At 43.3% G+C, this 17,009-nt stretch overlaps 2 protein-coding genes and 1 long non-coding RNA gene across 3 annotated transcripts in view; 2 read left to right on the top strand and 1 right to left on the bottom strand.

The window, feature by feature from the left end:
- LOC139070604 (uncharacterized) overlaps positions 1–6,703 on the bottom strand; it is a 34,752-nt gene extending 28,049 nt beyond the window's left edge. Inside the window, exon 1 of the long non-coding RNA XR_011521091.1 lies at positions 6,568–6,703. This is a non-coding gene — a long non-coding RNA (uncharacterized lncRNA). The remainder of the gene's footprint in view (positions 1–6,567) is intronic.
- On the top strand, positions 1,338–3,722 carry slc35g2b (solute carrier family 35 member G2b). The gene is made up of 2 exons (XM_015955121.3): positions 1,338–1,503; positions 2,284–3,722. Exon 2 carries the CDS (start codon positions 2,310–2,312, stop codon positions 3,558–3,560), a length of 1,251 nt encoding a protein of 416 aa, XP_015810607.1. The 5' UTR covers positions 1,338–1,503; positions 2,284–2,309; the 3' UTR covers positions 3,561–3,722.
- The window catches only part of nck1b (NCK adaptor protein 1b), a 35,819-nt gene continuing 25,504 nt past the window's right edge, over positions 6,695–17,009 (top strand). Inside the window, exon 1 of the mRNA XM_015955111.3 lies at positions 6,695–6,876. The gene's annotated coding sequence lies outside the window, so the exon portion shown is untranslated. The remainder of the gene's footprint in view (positions 6,877–17,009) is intronic.

The raw sequence follows: 17,009 nt of genomic DNA, 5'->3' as shown, positions 1-17,009 counted from the left end.
TCCTTGCAGATTTTTTTTTTTTTTTTGCACAGAGTTCCTTTTCCTCCCATGTTGTCTGCAGAGAAAAAGCAAAAAGCTGCTGTAATGACAAAATTATTTTGTCCTTATCTGGAACCTCCTCAACACATCTAGAGGGGTGTCGTCTCTTTCTGGAAGATTTTCCGAGTGGTATTCCTTCCATTTATTTACAAAATCTAACACAAATCGAATAAAACTTAGAAAAATATGAACTACAGTGGAAAACATCTATGTTAACAAATGCAGCAAAAACATGTTTTTTTAAAATATGTCTAAATCTAAACTAACGTAACTATGGCATATGCAAATTTAAAACACAAAGTAACACATCCCAGGCGAGGGCAGAGTCTCAGCTTTAGGAACAGGTTAGAGTGACGTATGATTGCACAAACAGTCAAAACACAAAGAGTTACGGTAATGGAAGTAAGGAAGCCATTTTTTGCTGGCGCCGACATCAGCCATAAGGGGGTGAACTCTGTAAATATTTTACATTTTGAGTTAGAATTTGGTGTCAAAATAGCTAAAACTTTGACATCAGCTGTTAGCATCCCATTGGTTCTGAAGGACCATCATAGGTAATTAACCTTTTAACAAATGCAAAAAAAAGGACTTCAGTTCAGTCCGTTTTTAAGATATTGGGCTAAAATTCAATGTTGCAGCTGAGGGTCATTAACAACAAACAGTGCAAAAGGATTATTGCAAAGACTAAATACACAGTTTCTCTACATAAAAGGATCTTGATACAACAGAATGAAAGGTGGACAAATGTGAAGTTGGTTTTATCAATTCGTTTTGCTATTTTCTTTTGCAAAAATCTAATAAACATGCATCAAAGCAGCTGTATTATTCCGATGGGAGCAAGTGGGGAAATAAATGAGCGGTGCACAGCTGGTCTCACGAGAGCCATGTTGAAGCAAATGACAGCATCGCCTCTGGAGGATTATGAAAATGAGAATGACTGCAAAATGAATGAAACTTGTCACATGTAGGCCAAACCGATTTTTCTGCTAAAAATATGCAAAAATGCATGATATTTGAAGTCCAATGAATTACTAAAATTAATAATCTTTGCATAATTAGTTGTATGTAATCCCATTAGTATGATGATGCCTGACCCATGCAGAGGATTCTCCCCTTTTTTCCCACTGAGGAAGAGGAGGGAGCAGGACCCGAGAGGAAACCGCTGGCTGCGACAGTGACAGTTGCTTCCCTCCTCAGCCCCCACCCCCCTCTTCAGCTTCTTCTTCATCCTCCTCATCCTCATCCTCATCACCCGCCTCAGCAGCAGCTTCATCGGCAGCGGGAGCAGAGGCAGAGCCCGTCGACGACGTGGAAGGCAAATAAACTGGATCCATCTCCACTTCGAGGAGGAAGATGGAGAAATGGGAGTTGCAGTCGGGCAAATGCAATCAAATCTGGCAAAATCCGCATTTATGACACACATCTCTTCTAGATGCATCACAGGAACTAATTAAAGAACACAAGGTAAGGTGTTAACAATCATTTTCTCTCTCAATTAACGTTTTATTACAACATTTTGTAGGAAATTTCACAAAATAGAACCAGATGAACGATTTCAATGTTTAAAATATCATATTTGTGTCGCTAAATCTTTGTTATAAACTGAAACTATTATTATTTCCGTTTTGATTATTTTCTGCAGCTAAAGACAAATCTTTAAGAACATATAAGCTTCACTTCCTGCTAAAAACTAAAATGCATTTTACAAAAGCAAACTGTCAGAATTATCTCATTTATTTATTGCAGCATAGTTATTCTAAAATTAATCTTTAATAGAAAAAAAGGGGGGGGGGGAGGGGGGGCGACAGAGAAGCCAGAAAGGAGTGTCTATCTGCCCCCTGGTGGTTTAGATTCCTGCTGTGTTTGAATGGACAGCTAAAAAATGAGAAGAAAAGTAGAAATATAGTCATTTGCTTCAGGCTTTTATTTTGAAAATGTTGTTCATTTGCATTTTTAGGTATGACAGGCTGAGAAAATTAATTTATTTGAAGAATTGACAGGTATTCAAAAATTCTTGAGTGTCACTGAGTAATTTATTCAGGAGTAGCTCCCGTATCGCTCCATTCATCTCCTAAGTGGCCCACATCGGTCCTCTCCGTGGAATCCTGTTATGTAATCTCATTCCCATCACACTGCATTCCCGTCAGAGTATTTGCTGTTCAACTGAGCTCACGCAGGATGTGGCCCACATATCTAGACTTAACTAAAATCTCCATTCTGTTTTTATGCAATCTGTGTTTCCAGACTAGCCTGTTTGACACTCTGAAATCATGGACAGAGCTTCATCTTCACTTCAGTATGGATCAAAGAAGCAGGTCAAGATCCACCCAAACACGGTGACGGTGAAATACGCCACTCACTTCCCCCAGCCTGGTGACGAAGGGTACGATGATGCACCATCCTTTGAGGACTTTGGTTCCTTTGCAGAAGCTAATGCTGGAAAGAGACTGGTGTCAGACGCTAAAGGAGGAAGGACTTTCTTTGGTACCATGGAGACTCAGCCTAAGCAGCCAAGTGTGCAAAGAGACAAGGGGGTTGAGGGCCAGCTGGCTAGCTTTGGTGAGGCTAATGTCTTGGCCTCTAGGGTGACCTGGATGGCCTTGTTTGGGGCAGCTGTGGCTCATGGCTGTGTTTCGCTGATTACTCGTCTAGCAGCGGACCGCTCTAAAGTCCCCTCTCTTGAGCTACTTTTCATCCGCTCCGTGATCCAAGTGTTGTCCATCCTGGTGGTCCTCTACTACCACGAGGCCCCCTTTGGGCCCAGAGGCTACCGACTTCGTCTCTTCTTCTACGGTGTCTGCAACGTAATCTCAATCACTTGCGCCTACACGTCCTTTGCCATAGTACCCCCTAGCAACGGCACCATCATGTGGCGTGCCTCCACCACGGTCTTCAGCGGCATACTGGCCTTCCTGCTGTTGGACGAGAGGCTGAGCTACACGGATGTGGTCACGGTGGTGGGAAGCGTGTTCGGCCTGTGCCTCGTCATGGTGCCGAATGTAGCGGATGAGGAAAAGTCCAGGCTGGGGTTTTGGAAGGAGGCCTTTGGCTACACCATGACAGTGATGGCGGGATTGACCGCGGCCCTCTCCATGATCATCTACAGAGCCATCAAGGAGCGTGTCAGCATGTGGACGGCTCTCTTTACCTTCGGGTGGACGGGCACGGTGTGGGGAGCCTCCACCATGTTTGTCATGCAGGAGCCTATTATCCCTTTGGATGGGGAGACCTGGGGCTATTTGATTGGGATCTGTATCTGCTCCACAGTGGCATTCCTCGGAGTGTATTATGCTCTGAATAAGTTCCATCCAGCCTTAGTTAGCACCGTGCAGCACCTGGAGATCGTGATCTCCATGTTTCTGCAGCTGATTGTGCTGAGGATGATCCCGTCTGTGTATGACGTCATCGGAGGGCTGGTCATCATGGTCAGCGTGTTCACTCTAACAGGAGTCAAGCTGTACAGAGTGAGCCGAGCAATCCGGCAGGATTATCAAGAGATCCTGGACTCGCCTATCAAATGAACTGACGCACGTCAGTCTACTTGTTTACAGTGTTGCTTGGTTGTGCAATTTAAAGAATGTCTGGATCTTTTGATTTTGTAATGTTGTGCTGTCAAACGAGTGCCATTTGTGTAACTGATGTCTTAATATTTATGTGTGAATTAAAAGACAGTTGTACTATTGTGACCATTCCCCTCTGATGGCGCTGCTTCGATGTCGAACTATCGCAGGCAGAAAAAAAATGCGTCAAAACTCAACTGTAAGATCGAACGTGGTCCTTTGTTGTCACACTGCCAAATTTGTGTAAATGTCAGCCAAGAAAGCATTCATTCTCATCCAAATAAACACATGAACAAAGGGTACCAGTTCTTCATTATGTTTTAAATTCTTACAAAAATTTAAAGGGGCAAAGAATTAAAGAACTTCGAGTAATTCTAAAACTCCAGTTTTAGAGTGAAAGTCCCGTTAGTCATCATCACTCACTGGTGAAATGACATCTACACAACTGACCCATCCCCTTAAGGAGCGGTGAGCTGCAGCAGTGGCTGCGCTCGGGAGCTATTTGGTTGTTTACCCCCAATCCAGCATCTTAAAGTTGTGTGTCAAGTGGGGAAGCATTGGGTCCCATTTTTAAGATCTTTGAAATGACACATCTGGGATTTGAACCCTGATCTCCCAGTCTCAGGGTGGACACTCAACCACCGGGCAACTGAGAAGATCGGAAGTAGAAAGTCTTTTTGCTGAAACTGCAGCTCTAAAACCTGCTGCAGCAGTGATTACCTCGCTGGATCTGGCTTCTGTTTACATTCAGGTGAATGTCAAACTAATGCCCAGAGGCACGCGCAGTGTACTGAATTAAACCCCCCTTTAACAGCGCGAGTCCATCTGCTTCTTTTGCCTTTTATTTCCTGCATCGTAGCTCTCTGCTGTCTCCTTTCTCCTTTTTCAGAAGATAAACAGTCTCTGAGATCTCGCCAGAAGGCAAAGCGAGAGCCATGGAATGAAATAGAGACACAGTGATGATGAGAAAGAGGGCGTGGAACCACACCATACAGGCGTGCTTCACTAACAGCCCAGCAGGGGGCGCTCACGAGCTACTTCCTTCCTCTGACACTGCAGCAGAAAAAACCAGCCAGTGTTTTGTTTCACTGAATTATGAAGCTAAATCATGGGCATTTGTGAAAATTACCAGCAGATGATCCATTTTTTTCTTTAATTCACAAAAAACTGTGTAAAGGCACACAGTCACTGCTGATGTACACACTATCACTGGACTGTTATAAATTTGTCATATTTGCACAAAAGAGAAGTTCAGACCCAAAGCTGTTTTTTTCTGATGATAATAAACTGTTCCGTGAAATGAAAATCCACTGTCACAATAAATAAAAGAAAATGTTGCACAATCCACACAAGCTTTTTATTTCTAACAAAAGCAACAACATTGCTGCAGCTTTTTGTGCATTTTTCTAAAAAAAAAAAAGCTTAATTGTTTTTAAAGTAAAGTGAGACAAAACTGGTGCAAAGTTTAAATTCCACACAGTTTTTTTATTACAAGCTTGTTTTCAGATGGGGTTTTGGGTGCAAACGCAGTGCACATGTAGCGAGGGCCCATCTGTTTCAGCAGGAAACAGATTGCATCCTGCAGCGAGCTGCACAACCTTCCAAATTACTCTGCAAGTCTCTTCACCGCAGACATGTTTATTAGATGTATCACAATTTTCCAAGAGGGGCTGAGAGAACTCAGATAAAGTTATCTTTTTATTGCACTGAAATGTTCAGGGTTATTTCAGTTGATGCTGCAGTTGATTAGGCAGTAATATATTAAATGATTTTATATTTTGCAATCACATATGTGATCTTCAGCTTTTGCTGGAGCGGATCGCAGCAGAGTGTGAAGCAGCTGGGATGAGAACCAGCTCCTTTAAATCTGAGACCATGGTCTTGATACCTTCTCTGGGTCATGGATGAGGTCCTGCCTCAAGTGGAGGAGTTTAAGTATCTCGGGGTCTCGATAGGCGGATTGGTGCTGCATCTGCAGTGATGCGGGCGTTGTACCGGTCAGTCGTGGTGAAGAGAGAGCTGAGCCAGAAGGCGAAGCTCTCGATTTACCGGTCGATCTACGTTCCTACCCTCACCTATGGTCATGAACTTTAGGTAGTGATCGAAAGAACGAGATTGCGGATACAAGCGGCCAAAATGAGTTTTCTCTGAAGAGTGGCTGGGCTCTCCCTTAGAGATAGGGTGAGAAGCTCGGTCATCCGGGAGGGGCTCGGAGTAGACCTGCTGCTCCTCCACATCGAGAGGAGCCAGTTGAGGTGGCTCGGGCATCTGGGTAGGATCCCTCCTGGACGCCTCCCTGGTGAGGTTTTCCGGGCACGTCTAACCAGGAGGAGACCTAAAGGTAGACCCAGGACACGGTGGAGGGACTATGTCTCTCACCTGGCCAGGGAACGCCTTGGGATTCCCCCGGAGGAGCTGGCCCAAGTGGCTGGGGAGAGGGAAGTCTGGGCCTCTCGCCTTAGGCTATTGCCCCCGCAACCCGACTCTGGATAAGTGCATAAAAATGGATGGAAGGATGGATGGATATTTATCATTTAAAGCCACTGTTACTGTAGTGCTGACTTGTGCAAAAATATGAATGAACCAGGATTTTGTAAAGTTCATGTTAATGCAAGCTGGTTTTAATTCAATCGTTTGATTAATTTGTTACTTAATTTGTTTTAATTAATTAAATAACCTTTTCCCCCCTTTGGAATGCTGTAAAATCTGATACTGCCTAAAATCAACAAATTCATTAGATCTTTGCTCAATTTTCAGGGCAGTTTTCTGTACGGCAGTTTTCTGTACGGATGATAACATGGTGTGTTCTTTTAGTGCATAATGTTAACAAAAACAGGCATAAATATTTACCTCTTTACAAGTATTTGACAGTACAGATGGCATATTTTACTTTAAAAAAGGGGAAAACTCAAGGCTATGCTTTATTAACATCAACAGCTGCAGTGTGGTTGAGTGACAGTGATCTTACCCAATCAGAAGAGAGCAAGTTCTCCAACATCCAATCACGAACGAGCAGCTGGGACCGAACTGCTGTCTAGCTGCAGCCAGTTAGCTTGGCTGTGCTACAGACATGGTCCGATGCAGAAATGCTATTCCAACGGGGCACGGCGGCATCGAATCAGCTAGGCTAGCATCTTGGATAGGGGGGAAAACATAACTGGCTGCCGGCTAGCTAGGGCTGTGTGGATTTACTTCGCGGGCATCTTGTTCCAGACGGTTTTTACACCTATTTCCAGAAGCAAGGAGGATAAAATAAGAGATAGCCATCAGCAGTCAGGTAAGACGTGGCATGACTGAACAGAATCGCCGCTGACCCAGGCTGCTGCCGCACCACTAGTGTCTCACCGGACGCGCTCAGCGTAACGTCACCGTTAAAGCTCACCTAAGCTAGCCGCTAACCGAGACAAAACCAGCCAGTAGCAATGAACACGCACTGTAACGGAGCGGGCTAGCGGTTAATTGGGCTCCGACTTGATAATTGGTAACCACTTAGCCAGTTTTTGGTGTATATATGTAAACAGGTTAGCCAAGTTTAGCGGCTTGACTCGCTGTCAGGCTTAAGTTGAGAAGATTCTTGCTTGTACATCGGAATTGGACTTAATGTGGTGATGTGCTTCACCTTAACACGCTCGTGTCTGAGACTGAAAATGGAGAAGACGTCAACTGGAGCCGCAGTGGGGTCCGAACGCTAGCTTCTTTATCAATACTGGTGCATTCATAGCCCTGCTTGTATTTTCCAGTTCTTGTGCTCTTAATTTGTGAATTAATACAGCATTAATCTAGTAATACAGACAGCTGGTGAATGAGTAAAGACATCTTTATTTTTACAGCAATTTTTGCTTGTTTGTTGGCATTTATGGTTAACAATTACCAAGCTACAAGATGCCAGTGAAAATGTTTGCAAAGTTGATGCCAGGTTAAAAAAATTAAATGTTGTTTATAATTGACATGCAAAGTGTGGTCCAAGGGCCTCTTGTGGCTCCCCAGAGGGGAGCCTAAGTCTACTTCCGCACCATGGGTCCCCGGAAGATTGAGAAGAATGCAAGTCAAAGAGGCTAAAAACACAATTTTCTAATCCGCTTTGCCTTTAGCCCTGGATCACACATTTGTTGTATTACAATTTAAATGAAAACTAATGATGGGTGTTTCAACCATGCCAGTCACGTACTTTGAGATTTATTAGCTTGTAAAAGTTTGTAATTAGCATGGCTACAAACTAGAAATCGGCACATTGCATATGTGACGTCACCACATAATCTCCTCTCCCCTAACGTAGCTGCTACTTACCAAATGACCAGATTTATGGTGGTTCTTTTTGTGAGTGGTTTGCTGAATTTACTGCCATTTCCCCTCAGTTTTTTCCGTGTCTGGTTCGATGACGTCACTTTTGTGAAGCGCATTTCTAGTCCTGGACTTATTTTCACACAAAACCTAAAATAGAGCTTCCCCCTCTTAGAAAATAAGCACATTCTTGGTATCAAAATGTGTCTTTAAAATTCACGGAGAGCATATGGGAAATCCATGGCACAAAACAAGCAGAATTAGAAAATAGCGTTTTTAGCCCCTGTTACAGCTGTTGCTGATGTCCCAGAAAGCTGACTCTGCAGAGGACAATCAGTGCTTTGCCTCCTCCTCATACCTGCACAGGTGCACTCACTTGGGCTGATCGCCTCCTGAGCAGCATAAAAGGGAGAGCTGCCAGGAGGAAGGGGGAGACTGGATTTGTGCCAGTTTTCTCATGCGCTCCATTTGTTTGTGTTTTAATCAGAATCAGAATCAGAAAGGGTTTATTGCCATTGTCAGTGAACAAACAATTCACAAACTAGGAACTTGCTTCGGTACTAACGTGCTACATATACCATGAATAATATAATTAAAAAATAGAATAAAGCAGAATAAAGTAGAATAAAATATAATAAACTAGCATAAAACTTTGCTATAAAAAATGGCAGGTAAAGGTAATATGGCAGATAACGTGACGTTATGTCAAGTACCGAAGACGAGCATGGTTGTGTGTTTATAAGCTGTTCACAAGTCTAACGGCAGATGGAAAGAAGCTGTTCTTATGGCGAGAGGTTCTGGTCTGGATGGACCATAACCTCCTGCCCGAGGGAAGCGGCTCAAAAAGTCTGTGACCCGGGTGAGAAGGGTCAGCTGCTATCCGACCTGCACGCCCCCGTGTTCTGGAGACGTACAGGTCCTGGAGAGATGGAAGGCTGCAGCCAATCACCTTCTCAGCAGAGCGCACAATGTGCTGCAGTCTATGTTTGTCCCTCACTGTGGCTCCAGCGTACCACACAGCGATGGAGGAGGTGAGGATGGACTCAATGATGGCCGTGTAAAACTGCACCATCATCTGGGCCGGCAGCTTGGCCTTTTTCAACTGCCGCAGAAAGTACATCCTCTGCTGGGCCTTTTTGATCAGGGAGCTGATGGATGGCTCCCACCTAAGGTCATGTGTGATGGTGGTTCCGAGGAAGCGGAAGGAGTCCACAGTGGTGACGGGGGTGTCCGACAGGACGAGGGGGAGAGATGGGGCTGTGACTTTCCTGAAGTCCACAATCATTTCCACTGTCTTCTGAGCATTGAGCTCCAGGTTGTTGCTGCTGCACCAGTACACCAGCCGTTCCACCTCTCTCCTGTAGGCGGACTCATCACCGTCAGAGATGAGCCCGATGAGGGTGGTGTCGTCCGCAAACTTGATTAGTTTAACGGAGTCATAGCTCGAGGTGCAGCAGTTTGTGTACAGGGAGAAGAGCAGAGGAGAAAGTACACAGCCCTGTGGAGATCCTGTGCTAATTGTCTGAATGGTGGAAATGGTGTTTAAGCTTGGTGAAGCTTAACAACTTTTAGAGGTTTTTAACAGGCGAGGGAACAGAGTGCTGGTAGGGATGCACCGATGGATCGGCATTTGATCCCAATCGGTCGATAGCGCCCCTATCGGTTTTGATCAGAGTTTTCAAAATAGATCAAAGCAGACCGATCAGCCAGACCATTTTAGATTAGGTTACCTTTCCTTTATTCCCAGATTATGTAGTTTGTAGCACTCATTATAATGTTGTAGAAAATTTCTGGCCAATCCACGTGATCGGTATCGGTGATCGGTATCAGTGTTCAGCATTCTTTGATATCGGTATGGGTGATCGGCAGCAAAAAACCTGATCGGTGCATCCTTAAGTGCTGGTTTCCTCTTGGCTCCCAAACTTGTGTTTAAGTCAGTGGACTTTGTTTTGTGAATGTTTGGGAGCGTTCGGATGTCTGTTTTAAACATAAACCCATGGCCATTTTAACAATGTATTTTAAGTACTTTTTGATTTGGAGCTTTTTGTCATTTTAAAATCCTTTAATAAAATCATTGTTTACCATTTTAACACCTGAAACACATGCCTTTGTGTTACTCCCTGGCCTTCTCCTTTTCCACCAATAGAGGATGTAACAGCCCCATTGACTTGCATTCAATTTTTCATTCTTCCGGGGTGGGTAGGTGGGCGTGACTTAGGCTCCCTATTCTATATTCTAGAATGGTGCAATTTTCTTTCTCAGGAGGCTGTTGGTGTTCAGAGTTTTATTTGTGTGACCAGGCCTTTCCGCGTACGCAAAGTAGTACGCAGCAATTTTGTGTGGGTACATTTCCACCAGACACAAAGCACTGTGTTTTAGATGCGTCCCATAAGCGTAGGCACACGTAGCTTACACTTGAAGTCTATTTTTTTATGTGCTGCGCTTCCAGGAGGCATCAAGCTCAGCATTTCAGGTCAGGCCAAACAGGAAGTGAAACACAGAAGAAGTGTAAAACATCCGTAAACTTTCAAAGTAAGTCGAATGCAGATTTCCAGTTGCTTAACTCATTCACTGCCAGCCATTTTCTGATTGGTAAAGCTGTTTGCCGCCAGCGTTTCTCAGCGTTTTTACTGTTTTTTAAGAGTCACAGAACGTTGCGCGCTAGGATGATGTCGACGCCAAAACTACCAAAACAAAGAGTAGACTCACCTCTTACATAAGGAAGAATCTGCACGTTTGAGTGTTATCCGTTCTTTCATAATCCGTTGTTGAATTGTAATCGGTAGAAGCTTTTCCTGTTTGCGACTCACTTTTTTTACAGCAGCAGCCCAAAACGATCTCCTAACAGATTTTCTGCTTCCTGATCACGTGACATGTGATGTATGCGGATGAAGATCGGCTTTAGAGCTGAGATGTTTGTTCTCACAGTGCGGGGGCTCGTTCCGATGCCCACACAGTAAAAAGATGCAAATGACAACTTTAGTCGTCATTGGCAGTGAACGAGTTAGCTAAGAAAAAAACTACACTATTAACTGTGAGCCTCTATAGAAAATAGTAAATCAGAGGTGTTTTTATACTGCACTCTTTTCTTTTTGCTCATCATTGCATGACTGCCAAAATCATATGTGGTCTTGCAGTTTTCTGGTGTCTTTGGGACTTTAAAGGGGCATTATGGAAGTTTGACAGTCAAAACATGTATAGAAATAAAACATTTCTTCTTCATACATTCTCCTGCAATGCCCTGGTCCTGTAGAATGAGCCCTGGCATTTTTACTGTGATTGCCTGTTTTTCTATAAAATCACAGAAAAAGAGAGCTGCTCGGGTCGAGCAGGCTGCTTCATGCGAGTTCACCCTCAGGCATCGCCTGTAGCATTTGCTATCAGTAGCTTTAGCAGCAGAGAGTGAGGTAGTGCCAACTCAGCGACTTTGTCGCTGTTCCTAACGCCTAGTGATGAACCTACAGTAGCTACATTTCTGAGGACCCTTAGCTACTTTCTTCTAGATATTTCCTGCAAATTAGCAACAAAATAGCCATTTTCACTCAGAACCGTTCTTTGAACGTTGTTTCAGCTATCATCAAGGATATAAAAGTTACAGGTACAAAAGATGTCACTGGTGCTTTAGTTCACCTAGTAAGACGTCAGACTCTCGTGCAGAAGACCCGGGTTCGATTCTGGGTGTGAACATAGATTATTTAGAGTTTATTTTTTACATTATGGTATATTTTTTTACAGTAAGATGCCCAAATTTTTATTTGAGACTCGCCAAACGGCATTGAATTCACAGATAAAAAAGATGTGGTTTCAACTTTCATTTTGGAACAATTTTTCAAGAAAGGAAAGGGAATGATCTGAGCATGCAGGAAGACTGACCCATCATAAACCTTTGTCTGCTGTGCTGAAGAGAAAGGTACAGAACCCAAATTATTTAATTAATTAGCTGTGCGTTCTCCTGCCCTCTGTCCTCCGGGCTACACACACACACACACACACACACACACACACACACACACACACACACACACACACACACACACACACACACACACACACACACGGGACTGTCTCAGCTGTTATTTTCGTTAAGGAGTGTGCACGTACATCATGCGCGCCTCGTGCACAAGCCTACTATTGAAGCTGCCGTTACGCTTTTGGCCTGAGGGGGCAATCGCGAGCATGAAAATTCAAAACCAACTTTTGCTGCCATTTTGAATCTGAAACTCTCCTGGCGGGAAGGGACCTCTCAAGCAAAATGAGTCTATTTTGTTATGTGCCGCTTATGTATCCTGCGAAGACCAGGGTGAGGCCTATTTTTGCAATACAAATAAGATCAATCACAATAAAAATAATTTTTGCATTTTTTAATTGACAAAAGGACTTGTAACTTGTTGATTTTTCTCCTCATCTTAAAACGTTCTGACACCCATGGTTTACAGTAATTTAAAACAAAGTACATCTACAAAATCTCTTTATTTTTACTTTAAATATGTCTGGAAATCAAAGGATGGGAACAACATGCTCAATACAGACCAATAACAGGAAGCCTTATGTACCAGCTGCTTTAAACAAATTCTGTTTTTGGTGGCTTTTATTTATTTATTTTTAAACAGTTGGTCACTCTGTTTTTTTCCTACCATTGTTTCTACCTAATTTAACCCACACCAGTCTAAATGCCACGCTTCAGCAGCACAATAAGGCAGAATATTTGGCAAGATCTTGTCACTCATATTTTTGTGGTATTTAAAATAAAAATTTCAACATCACTGTATGAAGAATATTTTAACAGCTGCTGAAGATCTAAAGGCCATAGTTGAGGCATGGCACGTAAAGACCACGGTAAAGACTAATCACTTTTTAGGTGTAAGTGCTTTAAAGTGTGCTGAGTATTCTGTTTCTCTTTATAGATGGTATGACTTGTTTTGAAGTAGTACACATTACCCATTAGCACCAATGACTTAGTTGGTTGCTCTATAAAACCGGCATTTTTCTAGGCAGTGACTAGTTTGAGATGCATTATTGCAAGAAAATGTTAATTTTAAATCTAAATAGCACTGAGTTGTTAGTATAAATAGTAATACGAGTCAAAATAGCTACATACTAGAAATGCAGTAAATCTGTGCAGATGAGCCCCAGCTGTCTGCCAGCTCGCTGGGGCGAGAGCTCCAATGCGCAGAGGACAGGGCCACACGAACGTACAGCTCTCTCTTCCCTTTCCCACGGAGCTCTGTGCTACAGACAGATGTTTACTTAACAGCATCCAGCATGAAAATAAATCTCGCATGCGGGTAGGGCTGTCGCGGTAACCGCAAAAATGAAATATCGCAATATGAAGAAGCCCACCGCGCTGCATCATGCGCCACCGCGATTCCTGAACTTGGTTCAACTCAATGATGCATGTTGAGAAGGATGGCTGCACTGGTATCAAAACGAAACGTTACTTCGCTCCTTTGGGAGCACTTTGGTTTTCAGTACGTCAGCTGCTGCGCAGCCAGAGTCCTTGGCCGAGACAGAGCTGCCACCAGCAGCAAAAATAAATAAATAAACGCGCGGAGACCTGCTGAAGTCCCGGACAAGCACTGCTTCTGCAGCCGTCCCGAAGAGAGTTTGAGCCGAGCTGGAGCTCACTCGCTACCTGCAGGAGGAATGCATCCACCCTAAAGAAAACCCCCGTGACACGGTGGAGCAACAACCGGGAGAGATTCCCTTTGCTTGTCAGAGTCGCACGCAAGTACGTGTGCGTTAGTGCAACGAGCGCATCATCTGAGAGGGTTTTCAGTGTTGCTGCAAATGTTGCCACCCCTCTCAGATCCTCTCTCAAACCGTAGTTAACATGCTGGTTTTCCTTGTGGGTAACAAGGACGTGACCGAGCTATAAATCACCGTCATTCGTGTGTGTGAAAGTGAAATGATAGTGCGCCCGCCCCCCGGCGCGCGCGCGCGCGCCCAGTACATGTAATTTTTTATGCTTGATTTTAAACAACTAAACAAAATGGGGACTTGTTTCTTATTTGTTAGATGCTGCAGCCAAATTTGCATTTAAAAGTTTAACCTCCTGAATTTTGTTGTTTTTAAGTTCAGTCGGACTCCGACTGTCGGAGAAACAAACGTTACTGCGATCTGCGTTGTTACTGCCCTTTGATCTGCATTCAGTAAAGTGTTATTAAAGAAGGCACGGCAATTTTTAACCTTTTTTAAATGTGTAAACATTATGTTTAGATAGTACTGCAATAAAAAAGGGCTGCAATAATATCGCAAACCGCAATATTAAGCCACCCTGAATCACCGCAGGAGGAATTCCTCAACCGCGACAGCCCTACATGCGGGTACCCCCGCTGGTTGATTCTACTCGCAAATTGGAGTCGGTAGGCATAATTTCAGTCGGCTAATTAGTCCGTAGTGTCACCTTGGTCCCAGTCGGACCCCAGGGGAGGAGGTCTGGAAAAAAGTCACCTCAGGATGGAAAACGCATAACTGACCCTTGTTTGAAACCAAATTCTGGTCCCGTACCTGACCGTACTGAGACTAATGTGTAAGCACCATAAGTCTCTCGGCTGGCCAGGGAACGCCTAAGGATTTCCCTGAAGGAGCTGGCCCAAGTGGCTGGGTCTCGGTTTCCCTAGGCTTCTGCCCCCGTGACCCAACCCCAGATAAGCGGCTGAAAAAGGATGGATGGACATCCATCAGTCCAATCGATATGTTTAAAAATGACTAACATCAGCTGATAGCGATATTACTGATGCCAATATAACTATAACATAACAGTCTAACTTTAAGATGAGTCATTTCCCAACTTCTATTTTAATTGCGAAGAAGCACACACCACTGAGAAGTTGCAGAAAAGTTTACTGTAGTGATTTCATACAAGCAGACATCCATAACCATGGTAGAAGTGGAACATCCCGCTACATACCATCTCAGACTGAGACATGCTATTGGACAATAACAGCTGACCACTTCAGAATTGGCGTACGTCTCATAATATGCAAATGTACTGCTCCGGGGATGGCACTCTATCAAGAAGGCTTGGTAATCTCTGCAGAAACATTGTGATGAAATCACAAGCATATTTATGCCTGAAGGCACACATTTTAGTTTTTATCCACCTACAAAAGTAGCTGTCGGGAAACATGATTAGGAAAATTTCTACCTGTCATCTGCCAGCTCAGGCGAACAATTGTGGTTTTCCTCTAAACTACAGCTTTCACCCTCTTATAGATCGAGATCGTAATGTGTTTATCTCCCGTTGATGTTCAGCTTTTGTAACAAGATACAACAGAATTTTATCCTGGATATTGTGTTATCATCCCTTATAGAACGTATTTTTCTTGCTCTATTTCCAGTATCTGGCTCCGTGCAGTCATTGGCCTCCAGCAGTCAAATGTGTCCCCATAGCCGAGAGGAAAAATACCAACTGTGCATGCAACGATGGCCAGAAAACTAATGCTGGCCCAAGCTTCCCTCAATAAATGACAAACCAAGTCTGTGAAGGATTTTTAGGCCTCTTGTGAAAGAGAAAAATGGGGATTTTCTTTGTTTTTCTCCTCATGTCATCTCCATAATCTTAGTTATTGCTTAAGCAATTACTCATTTCCTCTTTTCTATTTTTCCATTTGTCAGGTGTTCTTTTGACCGCCCATGTGTGCTTGCATGTCTTAACACTCCTGTTTTCTTCCCTGAAGTAATCCAGATTTTAATATTTTTGCGTTCTTGGAGGTAATGGATATTTCAAAATATTTTTATTTTTGAAAAAGCATTACTATAACATCCCAGAATGAAGAACACTATTATGGAAAAGCACAGGACACTAGGGTTAGGAGGGAAGGGCTCTACTACTGTTTAGGAAAATTCAAAGAAGTTCTTGATCTCAGACTGCTCAGCTTTGAATAAAGCAAATGGATTTTGTTAGTTTTCATTTATTCTCACCACTTCTGCAAAACCTCACCATGTAAGCTGCGTGCGGTTGAGGTACATTTTTCATTTGGAGTTAGTGATCAGACTTCCTCCTGTTGTTCCTCCTGGTAAAAAGAAGAGTGTAGTTTCGGTTATGTGATTCTTAGTCTATTAGGGTTGGAGGGTTTTTCTGTCGTTGGGTTTGGCAGACTGAAAATGAGGATGCGAGTACTTGTGAAACCACAACTGTCACATTATAATAGTTGTGTACTTAGAGACCAACATGTTTGTCTAGGTTTTTGTTTTTAGATGCAGGAAATAAAAACTACAGATCTGAAAGACCATTGAGTTTGTGTGTGTGTGTGTGTGTGTGGGTGGGTGGGTGGGTGGGGGGGGGGGGGGGGGTCGGCACTAAGTCAAACTTAGATTTTGTGTTAAAAAGACTTAAATCTGTTCTTTTTTGGATCCTCGGGTGTGAGTCCTGGGATGAACCACTTGGAAAGACACAAAAACTTAAGTAGGGAAGTTTCATTGGATGATTCGCAGTCCGACATGTGAACGTGGTTTGTTCTCCTGTAGTTGACTTTCTAAAAAAGCTGAGTTTTGGTGAAGAACAGCCTTCCTGTTGTTTAAGCGTGTGTAGGCTGTCTGTGACTTGCATAAGATCAGTGAGGGTTCTTGAGTCTACTATCAAAGATCTAGTATATGCTGATTTGTGCAAAGTTTAGATTTTTGTGGCGTCAGTAGTATGCAAGTAGAGAAAAACCTACCGCTCCGGAGAAAATCACGCATAACCTCCACCGTCCTCTCATTCTGATTGATGATTTCATTTACATCGTCTCATACTGTTTCCTGAATGCTGCTAGTTTTTTTTTAGGTGAAAGTATATTAAACCAAACCAGTATTTGCTTAAAATCACTGGAATGTAATATTCAGGATCCTTCTGCCGCAATATGTAAAGTTGGATTAATTTTGAAAATTCACCTGTGGATTTAACCTGAATGAATCCCTCTAATGGTTTACCAAGCCACCCAGGGTCAGGGTGTGGGTTAAGATGTGTAGGCAGATCTAGGTGGGGTGCAGGAAAATTAAGGCCTTTCTTTCAGAGAGGTATTACATGTACAGGTAGGTATCTGCTTTCAGTACATGGGTTTCAGTTTTCTGCAGGAGCAGCTGATTTACAGTGTGTTTCAAAAGTACTCATACCCCATGAACCTTTACACATTTTAATACCTCACA

This window comes from Nothobranchius furzeri, chromosome 7, assembly GCF_043380555.1.
Source record: "Nothobranchius furzeri strain GRZ-AD chromosome 7, NfurGRZ-RIMD1, whole genome shotgun sequence".
Lineage (NCBI taxonomy): Eukaryota > Metazoa > Chordata > Actinopteri > Cyprinodontiformes > Nothobranchiidae > Nothobranchius > Nothobranchius furzeri.
Note: the sequence above shows the minus strand (reverse complement) of the source record. Positions and strands in the feature narration are given on the sequence as shown.